The sequence below is a fragment of the Penaeus chinensis genome, chromosome 4, assembly GCF_019202785.1.
Source record: "Penaeus chinensis breed Huanghai No. 1 chromosome 4, ASM1920278v2, whole genome shotgun sequence".
NCBI lineage: Eukaryota > Metazoa > Arthropoda > Malacostraca > Decapoda > Penaeidae > Penaeus > Penaeus chinensis.
In genome coordinates, this window is record NC_061822.1 from 32,997,321 (window position 1) to 33,012,320 (window position 15,000).

The 15,000-nt window shown below is 38.5% G+C and overlaps 1 protein-coding gene across 2 annotated transcripts in view; it reads right to left on the minus strand.

Annotated features, from left to right (window-relative positions):
* The window catches only part of LOC125046341 (ADP-ribosylation factor 4), a 15,259-nt gene extending 624 nt beyond the window's left edge, over positions 1-14,635 (minus strand). The window contains exons 1-5 of one of the 2 annotated variants that reach the window (XM_047644093.1): positions 14,450-14,635; positions 5,412-5,492; positions 2,888-3,069; positions 1,262-1,387; positions 1-944 (exon numbers count right to left, since the gene is read on the minus strand). The exon at positions 1-944 is cut by the window's left edge and continues 624 nt beyond it. In XM_047644093.1, the coding sequence (XP_047500049.1) occupies positions 858-944; positions 1,262-1,387; positions 2,888-3,069; positions 5,412-5,492; positions 14,450-14,516 (543 nt within the window). In that variant the 5' untranslated portion in view covers positions 14,517-14,635 and the 3' untranslated portion in view covers positions 1-857. Of the gene's footprint in view, positions 945-1,261; positions 1,388-2,887; positions 3,070-5,411; positions 5,493-6,722; positions 6,790-14,449 lie in introns of those variants that run through there. The other variant, XM_047644094.1, reaches the window with a different exon arrangement.
* Positions 14,636-15,000: the final 365 nt, after the last annotated feature.

The following is a 15,000-nucleotide window of genomic DNA, read 5'->3' on the forward strand; positions in this document are numbered from 1 at the left end:
CCAAAAATCTATATTCCAAAATATACAAACTACATCATACAGGAGGTTAGCACTCCCCATACATAGTAAATGTTATATTAAAATTTCAGTAATTCTATACGGTTGTTGTCTCAGGAGAACATAGCCTTACGCTACTATGGATTGGCATTCATCCCCGCAACTATATTTTAACATTCAACAAAATGCACACAATCACACGTTTAGGGTGGAAGGGTAGGACTGCAGCTGCAATTGATGTGGAAGTCTTGCTATGGTACACTCTTTTATCTCTTAGGATTTCTTCCCCTTAAGTGCAGTGAAAAAATACACAAATCTTCAGTAAACTTAGAAGCCATCTATACTGGAGTTGTACCAATGCACCATTTAAGTTATTAACAATGTGAGAACAGCTATTCTCACTTTGATGAGTTTGATCACAATAAGTTCAATGTTCCACTAGGATAACATAAGTTTTGCTATTAAACAATTTTTGAAATGGTCAGACTTCAGCCTGAAGATAAATCACACAGACCTTCGTTTTAAAAATATATATATTCATTCATAAAGTAGAACAAGAGTACTCCACTACGTAAAATATGACTTCTAGATAAGGGTCCACAAGTCTTCAACTAGATTACTGATTATTTTTTTGCAATATTTCAATGAAATGAATACAAAACATGTTCCTTTAACAAAAATGTAATCACCTCCAATAAATATTTAAAAGAAAACAAATCTGCATTGAAAAAAAAACATAAATCTCCAAAAACAAGAAAATGAAAATTTAGTAATAGACCTTATACATGAGATTTTGCAATATGCAGCTAGCTGTAATATAAAAAGATCAAATAAAATATACAGACATACATCGATACTCATTACTTCTTGGACAATTCATTGGATAGCCAGTCCAGACCTTCATACAAACCCTGTCCTTGAACTGCACAAGTTGCTTGGATATACCACTGGAAGGAGAGAGAGAGAAGTTTTATTACTGTAAAAATTTTATCTTATTTCAATTAATACAGCATCACTGTCATTGATATTTGGGCAAGGGATTTTTTGAGAGAGAAAACTTTTAGGAATAACCCATCAAAATGGTAATAGTAAATAATCCCCGTACTAGGTAAATGGGGAAAAAATAAGTGACTAGTATTAAGTCTTTAGCTAGAAATATAAAGCTTTAATCATACTATCAATTTAAATGCTCTGAATAACATGGACCCCCCAAAATTTAACTTGAACAAAAAACGGAACTAAAACCCTGGTATTCCATGCTTACCCTCCTGTTACGCAACTGGTTAAGACCTAGGCGATCGGTGAGCTCTGCAGCAGTCATGGCATTCGGCAAATCTTGCTTGTTGGCAAACACTAGTAAAACTGCATCTCGCAGTTCATCTTCACGCAACTGTGAAAATAAAATTGGAAGATCATATGAGGTATGCCGTATGCATACAAGCTCAATTATCCCGTATCTGCCTGGCCATGCCTATAGCTGTCATAATAAACGGATTCATCATGCCGGGTATGGCTATAGGTGATATGACATACTAGAATGAGGCACGCGGAAAATTCCCCTACATGTAGCAGACTACCTTGCCAACCGACAGGACAGTTGCCAGAAATCGCCGGAGTCAGTGACACCAAGAGATTTCTGATACCATCATTGAGGGGTTAAACAATGTTGATTTTGCATTAACATTCCAGCTTGATTTTCAAAAAACATACCTCTCTACTTTTTTTTTTTTTTTTTTTTTTTTAATCAAGTAAAAATATGTTGAGGTTGATGTAACTTGACCCTCTGAAATTCCTTGAAGTTTTAACCCAATGCCGCCGGAGAAAAAAAAAAAAAAAAATGGGGAAAATGTTGTGCCTATTTTCTATATTTTTGTGTGAAATGTCTGCCCATAGATGGCTCTGCTAGCGCTTAGCCACAAAGGAGTCAATTAGTAGACCTTGTGACCTCACGTGATTTGAATTGGCGGGAAAAACGTATTTTTTACTAGTGCTATGAATATCGATGGTGTTATTTTTATTATAAACATTATAATTATCATAATGTTTTTTAATATTAATAACAGCAAAATAAGATAACGTAAAATATTTCGTAAATCAAAGAAAAGGGTGAGCGGGCGAGACGGGCAGTACTCCTAACTGGCTCATTGGTGACTTAGTACAAGTATAGCCATCTATGTGTAAAAACAATCAAAGAAGTACTGACAATAGGCATAGCACGTGTCTACCCGTTGTACCCGTCGGCAAGGGGTTAAGTGTTGCTTTTGTACTTACAGAGTGGTACTTTCTTTAGTCTACATATGTACAATTTTGAAAAAAATAACAATAACTTTGGTTTCCATCAAGAATAATTTTAACTTTACAATTTAAGAAAGAACAAAAAACTTTTAAATTTACTGAATATTTTTCAAATTAATATTATCCAATAATAATAATAGCAGTAATATTAATACTACTAATAAATAACAACAATAACTATAATAACTATAACAACACCACCAACAAAAACAACAATAAAAAAAAAATAATAAATAAATAATAATAATAATAACAATAATAATAATAATAATAATAATAATAATAATGATAATAACAACAACAACAATAATAATAATAATAATAATAATAATAATAATGGTAATAACAACAAAAACAACAACAACAATAATAATAATAACAACAACAATAATAACAATAACAATAACAACAATAACAACAATAACAATAATACCAATAACAGTAGTAGTATAATAATAACAATACCAAAATAATAATAATAATAAAAAAATCCAGACGGACAAACACACACACATTCCCCACTCCCCACCACCCACGCCCACAGACATCTCCATGACCCTATCCTTCCTTCTAAAAATGCGGACGAATGCTATACCATTTTTGCCAGTTCGTCTGAGGCTTCTGTGATTCTCTCCTTGTCGTTGCTGTCCACCACGAAGATGAGGCCCTGAGTATTCTGGAAATAGTGTCTCCACAGGGGTCGGATCTTGTCCTGACCGCCTACGTCCCACACTGTGAAACTGATGTTCTTGTACTCGACCGTTTCGACGTTGAAACCTGAAAGAAAAAATTGCTTGAATAATAGGAACAGCTTCAAAACTACTACACGTAAAAGAAGTAAAAGAAGAAAAAGAAGAAAAAGAGGAAAAAAAGGAAAAAGAAGAAAAAGAAGAAAAAGAAGAAGAAGAAGATGAGGAAAAAAAGAAGAGGAAAAAAAAAAGAGGAAAAAAAAAGAGGAAAAAAAAAAGAGGAAAAAAGAAGAGGAAAAAAAAGAAGAGGAAAAAAGAAGAGGAAAAAAAGAAGAGGAAAAAAAGAAGAGGAAAAAAAGAAGAGGAAAAAAAGAAGAGGAAAAAAAGAAGAGGAAAAAAAGAAGAAAATAGAAAAAAGAAAAGAAGAAAAGAAAAGAAAAGAAGAAAAGAAGAAGAAAAGAAGAAGAAAAGAAGAAGAAAAGAAGAAAAGAAGAAGAAGAACAACAACAACAACAACAACAACAACAACAACAACAACAAAAACAAGAAAAAGAACAAGAAGAAAAAGAAAAAGTAAAAGAAAAAAAAAAGAAATAGAAAAAGAAAAAGAAAAAAAGAAAAAAAAAAGTAAAAGATGAAAAAGAAAAAGAAAAAGAAAAAGATAAATAAGAAAAAGAAAAAGAGGAAAAGGGAAAAGAAAAAGAAGAGGAAAAAGAGGAAAAGGGAAAAGAAAAAGAAGAGGAAAAAGAGGAAAATTAAGAAAAAAAATTGGAAAAAGAAAAGATAAAAGAGGAAAAAGAAGAAGAAAAAGATAAAAGAGGAAAAAGAAGAAGAAAAAGAAAAAGAGGAAAAAGAAGAAAAAGGCCCCTTTTTCTTATATTTCTAATATTCATTATACTCTGTTCACAAGCTCATAAGCTTAGTATAACTGTATATGGCCAGAAAATATCCCAATCTAAGATTTTTTAAGCTTTGCCAAGAAAATAATTGCATGGTGTTTACAAGCAATCATTTACTTTATTTCCTATGCAAAGATAGCTATTAATAACTATTATTCCCCTCATGTTAGCCTCCCATAATTCCATTATTTGTACTGTCAAAATATCTCTTGGACCCTTCCTTTCTCCCATTACTTATCTATTCATCTAGATATCAATTATTTCTGCCTCTCTTACTCTCCTTCTCCGTATCTAGTTGATAAACTCAAAGTTCCAGGAGATGGAGTCTGCATGGTTGGTGACAAGCTTATCGTCTTAGATCCCTAAGACTTCTATCAAACATTTGATATACCTTTATGGGGAGGTCAACTGATTTAATAGAAATTATCATTGCTGCCTCTTGTGTCCCAATGGCAATAGCTGTATATGGGTGCTCTAGGGGATAAGAAATGAACTTTTGAAACCAGTATAGGCAAAGTGAGCTTCAAGATTTTGTATACACTGCATTCTGTGATCTACTGTGGTTAACTTCTCACAGCTGGGCACGCCTACAGCTATCATGAAAAACCAACTCATCATGATGGATACAGCTATAGGCATCAGAATTTGCGGGAAGTTCCACTATAAGCAGTGGATTTCTCAGCCAAAAAGGCTTGATAGTTGCCAGGAGTCACCAGAATGAGTGACACCCAAAAATTTCTGTTGCTGACATTGTAGGGTTAACATGAATTTTTTTCTCAAAATTAAGGGTCCCCCCAATATCCTATTCACCGGACTTGTGGGTAAATCCACTGTGTGCTTGACTATTTTAAATGAAGGATGGCCTGTCAAAAACTAATAGGCTTTTTTTCCCCCCTGAAACTCTTTTACTAGAGAATTTCTTACCCATGTAGTGAAAAAAATATATAATAATAAACAGGTAAAACAATCCCCTTGCATAAAATAAATGAAAACAATAGTAAACACACTATCACCCTTTAAGCCTTAATATATTTTTGGAAGAGATCAAACTATACAAATGAGAAATATTTACCATTTCTAATCATCATATTCATGAATTTTCTGTATGAGAAGAAAATATCCAGTAGTAACAACACTGCCATTATTCTTACTAACCACTCCTGGTATTACCAATAACTTTAGAGCCATTTCCCTTGCATGTGCTGTAATCAGTACATGTCAGGAATCGACAGAAATGCATTCCTAGAGGATAATTTAAAAATCTAAAACTACTGGCAAGTACTTAAACTTTTCAGAATTACTATTCTATATACTTCCACTTTATATTTTAACTAATGTAATTATATTTTGAGTCCCCCTGCAAAACTCAGAAATCATTTAATGTATGAAAATAACATTATTCTATATTACAAAAAAAAGTAATAATTTATGCCAAAACAGTCAACACCAACAATTTTTGCACTTACAATAGAGTATAGTACAAAAATAAGACCATTCTTTACCATATGAGCAAACATCATAAAGAACTTACCAATTGTGGGGATGGTGGTGACAATCTCTCCTAATTTCAGCTTGTACAAGATGGTGGTTTTACCAGCAGCATCAAGACCAACTGCAATAAATATATGAGAATTAATATCCTGCACTAAAAGTAGAAGTGCAATCAACAACAAATGCATATATTAAACATCAAGCATAATATATATGAGAATGCTCGCTTTAGTACGAACTTTCCTGACCTCTCATGAAAACGACAAGTTATACACCATTACAATGCTGCACAAAATTATCAAAACCGTTTTCAAACTAGGTATATACCAAGCCCTCTATTTGCCACAATCATGGATTTTGTCCCACACCCTAATCATAATGAAAGAGATGTATGTGGTCTCCCTTAATACATATGGTACTGTTAACAAAGTTTCCTTCAGCCACACCCACAATATCAACCAGATGCCTTCACTCCCCTTGCATGCCCTCCTCTATCCGAGCTAATCACAATATTGTGTTTTTCTCTCTTTAACTACATATGAAGGAAACAGAAATTGTACATTTCATCCAACCAAACCCTTGATATTTTCCTCTCACCCCCCTCCCTCCAAAAACATATTATTACTATCACAGACCTGCCACCTGGTATACCAATATCTTTTAACTGCTTATACATTGAGATATTTGTACACCTGGAAACACATTATATTATTTATAGGATTAACCCAATGGCGACGGGTCACGCCTATAGGCGTCACAACAATACGGCTGAAATGTTGCGTGCGACTGTCCGCCGCGTTGCCGCGCCAAAGCGCCCCGAGGCAATGATTCGACTTGATGTACTGAATTCACGCACTCAAAGTCGGCACGTTGCCGCGGTTCGCCAGAGCGTAGTTTTTTATTATTTTCTATACCCATCACCAATGGGTAAAAAAAAAAAAAAATCATGGGCATTTTATTTACTTATGCATAGTAATCTCTTCCCATTTTCATTTATACATATGGCAATTGTAATAACTTTCTCTACTGACATTGTGTGTGGTGGATTTGACAATGAAATACATATTTTCTAATGTATAAAACTGAGCTCTTCAAATGCCTGCAACCAAAATTTGCCTTAGCAAAACGTGATTAATCATGCCTTGAGTTGAAGAAATATACATGCTGGAAGATTTGATAAATCAAATAAATTGTTAGATCTATGCAACTTTTTTCATGCTCTTTTGGAAATACTCAGTAATAATTTGCAGCATACTGATGATGTATCCTTAAGATTAACAGTCCATTAAGAAACCACTCTAAGCTTTATCTTCCCATAATATAAATGGAGAATACTTGTTGATCTCTTTACCATAGGCTTGGAGGTAACAATGACTGCTGTAGACGTGGTATGCCATCGGGTGAGTAAACTAACAATATCACATACTTTCAACATCTACATTAGGCAGAAGTCAGTCATGGATTCTTGAGTTGTCCCTCGGGTCCCCCATGCCCATTGGATGGAAGTGGGACCTAACAGAAAGTTTACAATGAATATGAACATCTGATCCAGTCTAGGCACATCAATAGATTTGTAAATATTAGTCTTGTCTGTGAAACACATGGTTTTCACTAATGAAGAAAGTCAACTTGGCCTATAGAGGTTAGAAAGTAGAGTAGGTATATTTAGATACAGTCAGGCAAAGCAAGTTACCGGTATATGATATGGCTGGATAAAAAAAATAAAAAATTGGATTGGATTAAGTCATACAGGCACTGAAAGGTCATATATTAATTGTTTGTTTATGAATTCCTCAGCTGTAACAAGGAGACAGGAGTGGACTAATTTATAATGACTATTTAATTTATGACAATGATAGGCCTGGTGGTAATTATCCTGAATGCATCTACATCAAGTGAGATTTAATCCTTAACAAAAGTCAACAAAAATCCACTACATACATTCTGGCAAAGAAAGGGCTTGGGCTGGTTCCTAATTTGCTTATAAGTTGCCTGGGAGGAGTTGCCTCTCTTTTGCCAGAATAAATGAGGTAGAGAGCTCTTGACTTATGTTGAGGCACAAAATGCACAGGCACAGCATCATTTAAGTTTAAGCCACCTCTAAAAAATATATTTGTATATTACAAGGCTAATTATAAAAGTAAAAAAGTTGAACAAGGTCATGTAAGGTACGGTTAGGTAAGACATGATATGATATGGCAAGATTAAGAGATAAGAAAAAAAAAGTGAATTCTTTTAATAACTCAAATGACTTTCATACACAAAACCTATGGTTCTTAAATTAATTTTGATGTGATTAAATTAAATCCAACATTCACTTTCATTGTTCACCTTTAGTTTCCAAGTTAGCTATTCCCTCCCCTTACACCTGGATTAGGGGACCCTAGAAAATTAGGGTTTGGGGGAAGACAAACACTACAGAATGAGGCAGATGTAACATGAAATCATAAAGCATGTGATTCTCATACAAACACAAGACTATCATCTTCAATTTACCCTAGCTTAGTGTGTTCATACCACAAAAATTAACCACTCCTACCAATACGGCAAATACAGGTCTTAACCCCTTCCCAACTGGTCACGTCTCTGGACGTCATAACGAATTGCTCGAAATGTGGTATGCGGCTGTACGCCGTGCCAAAGCGCTCCGAGGCCGTGATTCGGCTTGATGTACTGAACTCCCGCGCTCAAAGTCAGCGCATTGCCATTGATTGCCAGAGCGTAAAGTTTTTTTTTTTTTTAGTTTTCTACACCCGTCACCAAGGGGTCAAATAATTACTACCAACTCGTGACAATCTTATGTTGAACAATATGAAACACAGAACTGCTCTTGCTTATGAGTGGCATAATGATTTAAATATTCTTTTCTGCTTAACCCTTTGGTGACGGGTGTAGAAAAAAAAAAAAACTCTACACTCTGGCGGTCAATGGCAGTGCGCCGACTTTGAGTGCGGGAGTTCGGTACATCAAGCCGAATCACCACCTCCGAGCGCTTCAGGACAAGCCAACTCAACAGTGATTGGCTGACAGTTGCAAGGTGCTGGTGTCCAAAATGTCTCTGAATATGAGTATGTCTATTTCTCTATCCATCAAGTGAGGGGGCACTCCTGGAAATACACAAACATTGCAGGACAAACCAAAAGCCTTTCTAACTTAAGGCCTTTGCCACCCCCACCCCCCCCTCAACCCCAACCTCAACCCCAACCCCAACCTCAACCACAACCTGATCACCATATTTCCCTGGTTAGGGGTTCTTGCCCCAGAACCCACCTAATTTTTATATTTCCCAAATATGAAAATAGAGTTATACATTAAAAGTACAGTGCCTCTTTAAAATAATGGCAATGACTGATCCTGAATTTAAGTCCTACATGTGCAAAGTCAGGATAATGTAAGGCTGGACTAAGCTGTGGGAGGCATGACCAGAATATTTTCCATATTTCTCATGTTTTTCTTTGCCTGCCAAAAAACATTTCATATATCAGTGTGTATGTTTTTTTTTTTCTCTTTTTATGATGGTGTACTTTCATTTTCTCTATCCTGGCCACCATATAAAGACCTAACCACACAACAACAGTTTGTTTATCGACTCCCTCAATTGTAATAAAGGGAGGGTGGGAATGAAGGGTGCTGCTTGTTTAATAACAATATTCAAATTGGTATTAGTAATTATCCATAACAGAAGCAAAGTGATTGATGCCAGGCCTTTGCACCTTGTGAATCTAATCACGAAAGGAGCACCCAGTGATGTACTAAACAAAATGCAAGGATGCATGATACGTCAAGGCAAATATTTAAAATACCTTTGTATGACCAATCAAGACAATAGCAGTACCGATAGATTCCCCTCACTCTCTAATACTCGTGTATGGTCCAAGGAAACTGAGGGGTAAAATATGAATAATATGCAGAGAATTAGTCAGTACATACTCAATGCAGGTGGCTGCAGACCCCCAACCCATGACTTTGACAAGAGAGAACAGCATTTCTCCTATAGGTATGGTTAATAGAGGGTTAGAGGAATCCATTGATACCACTATCATCGTGATCTGTCAAGCAAAGGAAAAACCAGAAGCAGGGGAAACACAAATTACTCTAGACTGTACTCTTGGCTGTGATATAAACAATATCTTAGGGGACACAAACACAAACACAGTGGCGTGTACACAAAGATGAAAGGAAAACAGCCACCATAAGAAATGAAATTGAATCGTAACGTTTCAAACTCTTCTCGAGTTCCTCTTCAGACGAATGATATACCAAAATGGAGTCCAGGGGGTCAAGCATGAATAAATTGTGTAATAGGTAAATATCCCAACAGGGGGCTACGAGGGCAGAGCTGCCAATAGGAAAGCCCAATGAGGGGGGGGGGGGGGGTCAGGAGAAGATAGGTAAATACCCAAAGGGTGGAGGGGGGACAGGGTAACTTGGTTAGAATTATTTTGTGTGTGTGTGTGTGTGTGTGTGTGTGTGTGTGTGTGTGTGTGTGTGTGTGTGTGTGTGTGTGTGTGTGTGTGTGTGTGTGTGTGTCTGTGTGTGTGTGTGTGTGTGTGTGTGTGTGTGTGTGTGTGTGTGTGTGTGTGTGTGTGTGTGTGTGTGTGTGTGTGTGTGTGTGTCTGTGTGTGTGTGTGTCTGTGTGTGTGTGTTGTGTGTGTGTGTGTGTGTGTGTGTCTGTGTGTGTGTGTCTGTGTGTGTGTGTCTGTGTGTGTGTGTGTCTGTGTGTGTGTGTGTGTGTGTGTGTGTCTGTGTGTGTGTGTGTGTGTGTGTGTGTGTGTGTGTGTGTGTGTGTGTGTGTGTGTGTGTGTGTGTGTGTGTGTGTGTGTGTGTGTGTCTGTGTGTGTGTGTCTGTGTGTGTGTGTCTGTGTGTGTGTGTGTGTGTGTGTGTCTGTGTGTGTGTGTGTGTCTGTGTGTGTGTGTGTGTGTGTGTGTGTGTGTGTGTGTGTCTGTGTGTGTGTGTGTGTGTGTGTGTGTGTGTGTTGTGTGTGTGTCTGTGTGTGTGTGTGTGTGTGTCTGTGTGTGTGTGTGTGTGTGTGTCTGTGTGTGTGTGTGTGTGTGTGTGTGTGTGTGTGTGTGTGTGTGTGTGTGTGTCTGTGTGTGTGTGTGTGTGTGTGTGTGTGTGTGTGTGTGTGTGTGTGTGTGTGTGTCTGTGTGTGTGTGTGTGTGTGTGTGTGTGTGTGTGTGTGTGTGTGTGTGTGTGTGTGTGTGTGTGTGTGTGTGTGTGTCTGTGTGTGTGTGTGTGTGTGTGTGTGTGTGTGTGTGTGTGTGTGTGTGTGTGTGTGTGTCTGTGTGTGTGTGTGTGTGTGTGTGTGTGTGTGTGTGTGTGTGTGTGTCTGTGTGTGTGTGTGTGTGTGTGTGTGTGTGTGTGTGTGTGTGTGTGTCTGTGTGTGTGTGTGTGTCTGTGTGTGTGTGTGTGTGTGTGTGTGTGTCTGTGTGTGTGTGTGTGTGTCTGTGTGTGTGTGTGTGTCTGTGTGTGTGTGTGTGTGTGTGTGTGTGTGTGTGTGTGTGTGTGTGTGTGTGTGTGTGTGTGTGTGTGTGTGTGTGTCTGTGTGTGTCTGTGTGTGTGTGTGTGTGTGTGTGTGTGTGTGTGTGTGTGTGTGTGTGTGTGTGTGTGTGTGTGTGTGTGTGTGTGTGTGTGTCTGTGTGTGTGTGTGTGTCTGTGTGTGTGTGTGTGTGTGTGTGTGTGTGTGTGTGTGTGTGTGTGTGTGTGTGTCTGTGTGTGTGTGTGTGTGTGTGTGTGTGTGTCTGTGTGTGTTGTGTGTGTGTGTGTGTGTGTGTGTGTGTGTGTGTGTGTGTGTGTGTGTGTGTGTGTGTGTGTGTGTGTGTGTGTGTGTGTGTGTGTGTGTGTGTGTCTGTGTGTGTGTGTGTGTGTCTGTGTGTGTGTGTGTGTGTGTGTGTGTGTGTGTGTGTGTGTGTGTGTGTGTGTGTGTGTGTGTGTGTGTGTGTGTGTGTGTGTGTGTGTGTCTGTGTGTGTGTGTGTGTCTGTGTGTGTGTGTGTGTGTGTGTGTGTGTGTGTGTGTGTGTGTGTGTGTGTGTGTGTGTGTGTGTGTGTGTGTGTGTGTGTGTGTGGCTTCGCAGCTTGATAATGATGTGTATTTCCGTAGATATTTCTAAAAATGGGCGGGTATTCCCATATACTTTTTTGGGTTAATTTTCTGATTATGACAATCGGGTCTTCCCTTACAATATTTATATCATCAGATTTGTTCTCATGTGATGAGAACAAATCTGATGATAATCTCCGTTGCATTCTCCAGCTGACAATCTTGATGTGATTTGATAAGTCCTGATAGCAGGGGAAGGCATGAAGTAGATCAGGGAAATTATGGGATAAAATAGGCTTAAATAAGAAAAATGGAGAACAGAAATGTTTTAAAAACGCTTAAAATCTGATAATGAAACTCTACGGATGTCGCCGCCATCTTTGAAAGTCTACGGACCGATGCGACAACTTTAAAAAAACTACGGGAACCAAACCCATTGTTCGGCAAAAATCTACGGGATTTCACATAATTAAGATCCCCTGTGGTAATCGTACAATGCGTCCTAACCAACAAACCAACCTAACCTAACCCTGTGGGATTTATACACTACGCTCTATATATTCCCTAGGGACCCCCGTGGTAATATGTACGCCTAGCCAGCCCCCTGGACCCCCGTGGTATGAAATGCGCCTAGCCAGGGGGCTACACTCCCTGGACCCCCATAGTAATATATACGCCTAGACAGGGGGCTACACCCCCTGGACCCCTAGAGTTTAACCACATACCTTTATATACAAGAGACCAAACTTTTCTGCGCTTATGTCTATGGTAAGAATTGCTTGGTTTTAAATCACTTTTTCGGCATTTGGGGCACTTGTTGGGCTCAAATATCAGGCTTTGATTGAGAATAATGTCTATTTGTCCTGTATATCCACAATATGGCTTTAAAAATGACCCAGAGTCGACGCAGCACTTAAAACGAAACATTTCCACCAGCGTTTCTCAGTGAATCGGCGCCAGACGACCTATCAAATTTCCTGGTGAAAACGTGCATGCGCACAAGGTTATTGTACAGAATAGCGTAAATAATTACCAAAAGATGGAAAAGAAGTATAATCAAACTAGAAGAATGCATTACATACATGAATTCGTAAAAACAAACCTTAGTAATATCAAAATAAACCTTCTCACAAGCGCGTAGCAATACATGGACTACTTGATGGATCCCAGTAATGAGTTAGGCGTCACATTTGTTTTGGTTTTCGCAAGGTAAACATGGAAGGGGACAGAAAATGAAGGGTCGATCTTCTCTCTTCTCTGTCCCCTATCTCCCTTATTTTAGATTTGCGCACCTTTTGCCAAAGATGAAAAGTGTCTTAGTTTTCGTCACGGTATCCACTCCATACACTTATTTTACTGTACTCTTGGTTGACATAAACAAAGTTTTCCCTTTTTTGAAACGTAAAGTTCTGTAAAGCATGGCATGTTGAGCTGCAGATTTTCAAAGTTCTCAAGCATCTATGTAGTGTTTCTTGAGCTGATTTTAAGTTATCTTTTGTTGTTTTGTGTATTATTGCATTATATTTACTGTATTTTGGCCTGTTTTACCCCTTAACTTCCCTGATATGCTTCCTGCCCTCCCCTTATAGCAGGACTATCAAATCAAGATTGTTGGGTGAATATGGAATTTCATCAACCAAAAACTCATGAAATATATATTTAGAAAGACTTATCCCACCTTCTTATACAGCATAAGAAAGAGAGTCATAAACAACACAGGTACAGCTGCTGCTGCTTCATATTTACTGCAAAATGACAAAAATATATACTGCATTTTCCCCCTCTGGCTAGAGATATGGCACGATATCCTGGTTTTGGGACATCACCTCTGGAGGGTGCAGTGTTCTTGGTGATAAATACCATTTTAGGAACGGAGGATAAAAGGAACCTTTAACCCCTTGGTGACAGGTGCAGAAAACTGAAAAAAAAAAAAAACTCTTCGTTCTGGCGCTCAATGGCAACGCGCTGACTTTGAGCGCAGGGTTCAGTACATCAAGCTGAATCCCCGCCACAGAGCACTTTGGCGTGCCGCCATGACGTACAGCCGCATGCCACATTTTGAGCGGTTTGTTATGATGTCCAGAGACGTGACCCGTAGGGAAGGGGTTAACCCCTCAATGACAATATCAGAAATCTCTAGGTGTCACTGACTCCAGAGGCTTGTGGTCTGGGAGTCTGCTACATGTAGCGGAACCTTCCTCTCGGCGCACTCTAGCGCGTCAAGACAGCTATAGCCGAACCTGGCACTTAGAGTCAGTTTGTTACGATGACTATAGGCGTGGCCCGGTGAAGCCTACTTTTGTGGGGCTCTCTCTTCTCAACAAATGCAGCCGAGGCTAAACAAGTGCAAATTGTTTAGCTTACACAACTTAGCTGGGGCTGTAATGTGGAGATGTCTTCCTGACAGGAGCAATAATCTGTCACAATGTGAAAAGATATCATCCTGGTGTGAATGGGTTCATGGCTTCGACTACTTCCCTATTGGATGATTTCTTTGCAGTTATGCTTACTGGTAATTTTGAAACGTCACGATCTATAAATTTACCAGTACTATAAAAAGAGCTACGAGCTTTAACTTTAAAAGGCACTGTCTACTTGGCAGTTATAACATGACCTTTATAACATGACCTAAGGGCCTTCTCGTTCCTCTAGCCTCAGTAAATCCAAACACATGTAAATTTAAGAAGACAATTTTAATATCTCAGAAATAATAGCCAGCGGGAAGGGCATGAGCGAAATCGACAAATGTACAAAGCGAATGGAACAGACAAGTACTTCCAGTGTCACAGGATAAAGAAAACAAAACAGGATGAGTCACAACCCCCACACATTTGGAAATTCGTTCTACGCTTACTTCTACGGCGAAACTCGTGATCATTTTCACTGGGCCTTCAGAATACGTCGCGTCGCCCATTAATCCCAAGAAGTGTCTTGAAATTCGTGAAAAAATCATTAAATATCAAAAAGACAACAAACCCGACCGGAATCGAGATGAAATGTCACCTTCTACCAATTGCCTGCTATTTTACGGACTTACCCATCAAAATTCGCATTTGTTTCTTGCCAAAGAGGCGAGAGAACACTGTCGAAAGCGTAAGTCCCATGTTCAGTCAATATATGTCTTCTATCGGGAGAAAACACCACAAAATTGGGAATTTAGTGTCAGCCTTTGCCACGTCCCTGAGAGGCTCGTGACGTCACCGATGCATCATGGGAGAAGCACGTGTTCGAACTGTCACCTGAGGTCTTCCATTACTCGGTATTTTACTTCTGAAGAGTGTTCTATGCTGGGTATTATTTGGTGTGGATCGTATCGTATTTTAGCAAGTATGCGAGGTATCGGGGATTTTTGTAGTCAGTGAAGTTATTGGAGAGTATGGGGGAAACAGGTGTTCGAAATGTCCTTCGAAGACTTCCTTTGATTGTAATCTTACACCTAATGACTGATATGATTTACCACTATTACAGGTACATCTAGCTTTTTTTTTAACCAACATCTGATATATCATGTTTTCTACTGTTCTTATTCGTGACGTAACTAGAGAACTAAGAGAAAAGCCGAAGTTCCAACTGTCAAAATGTGATTTT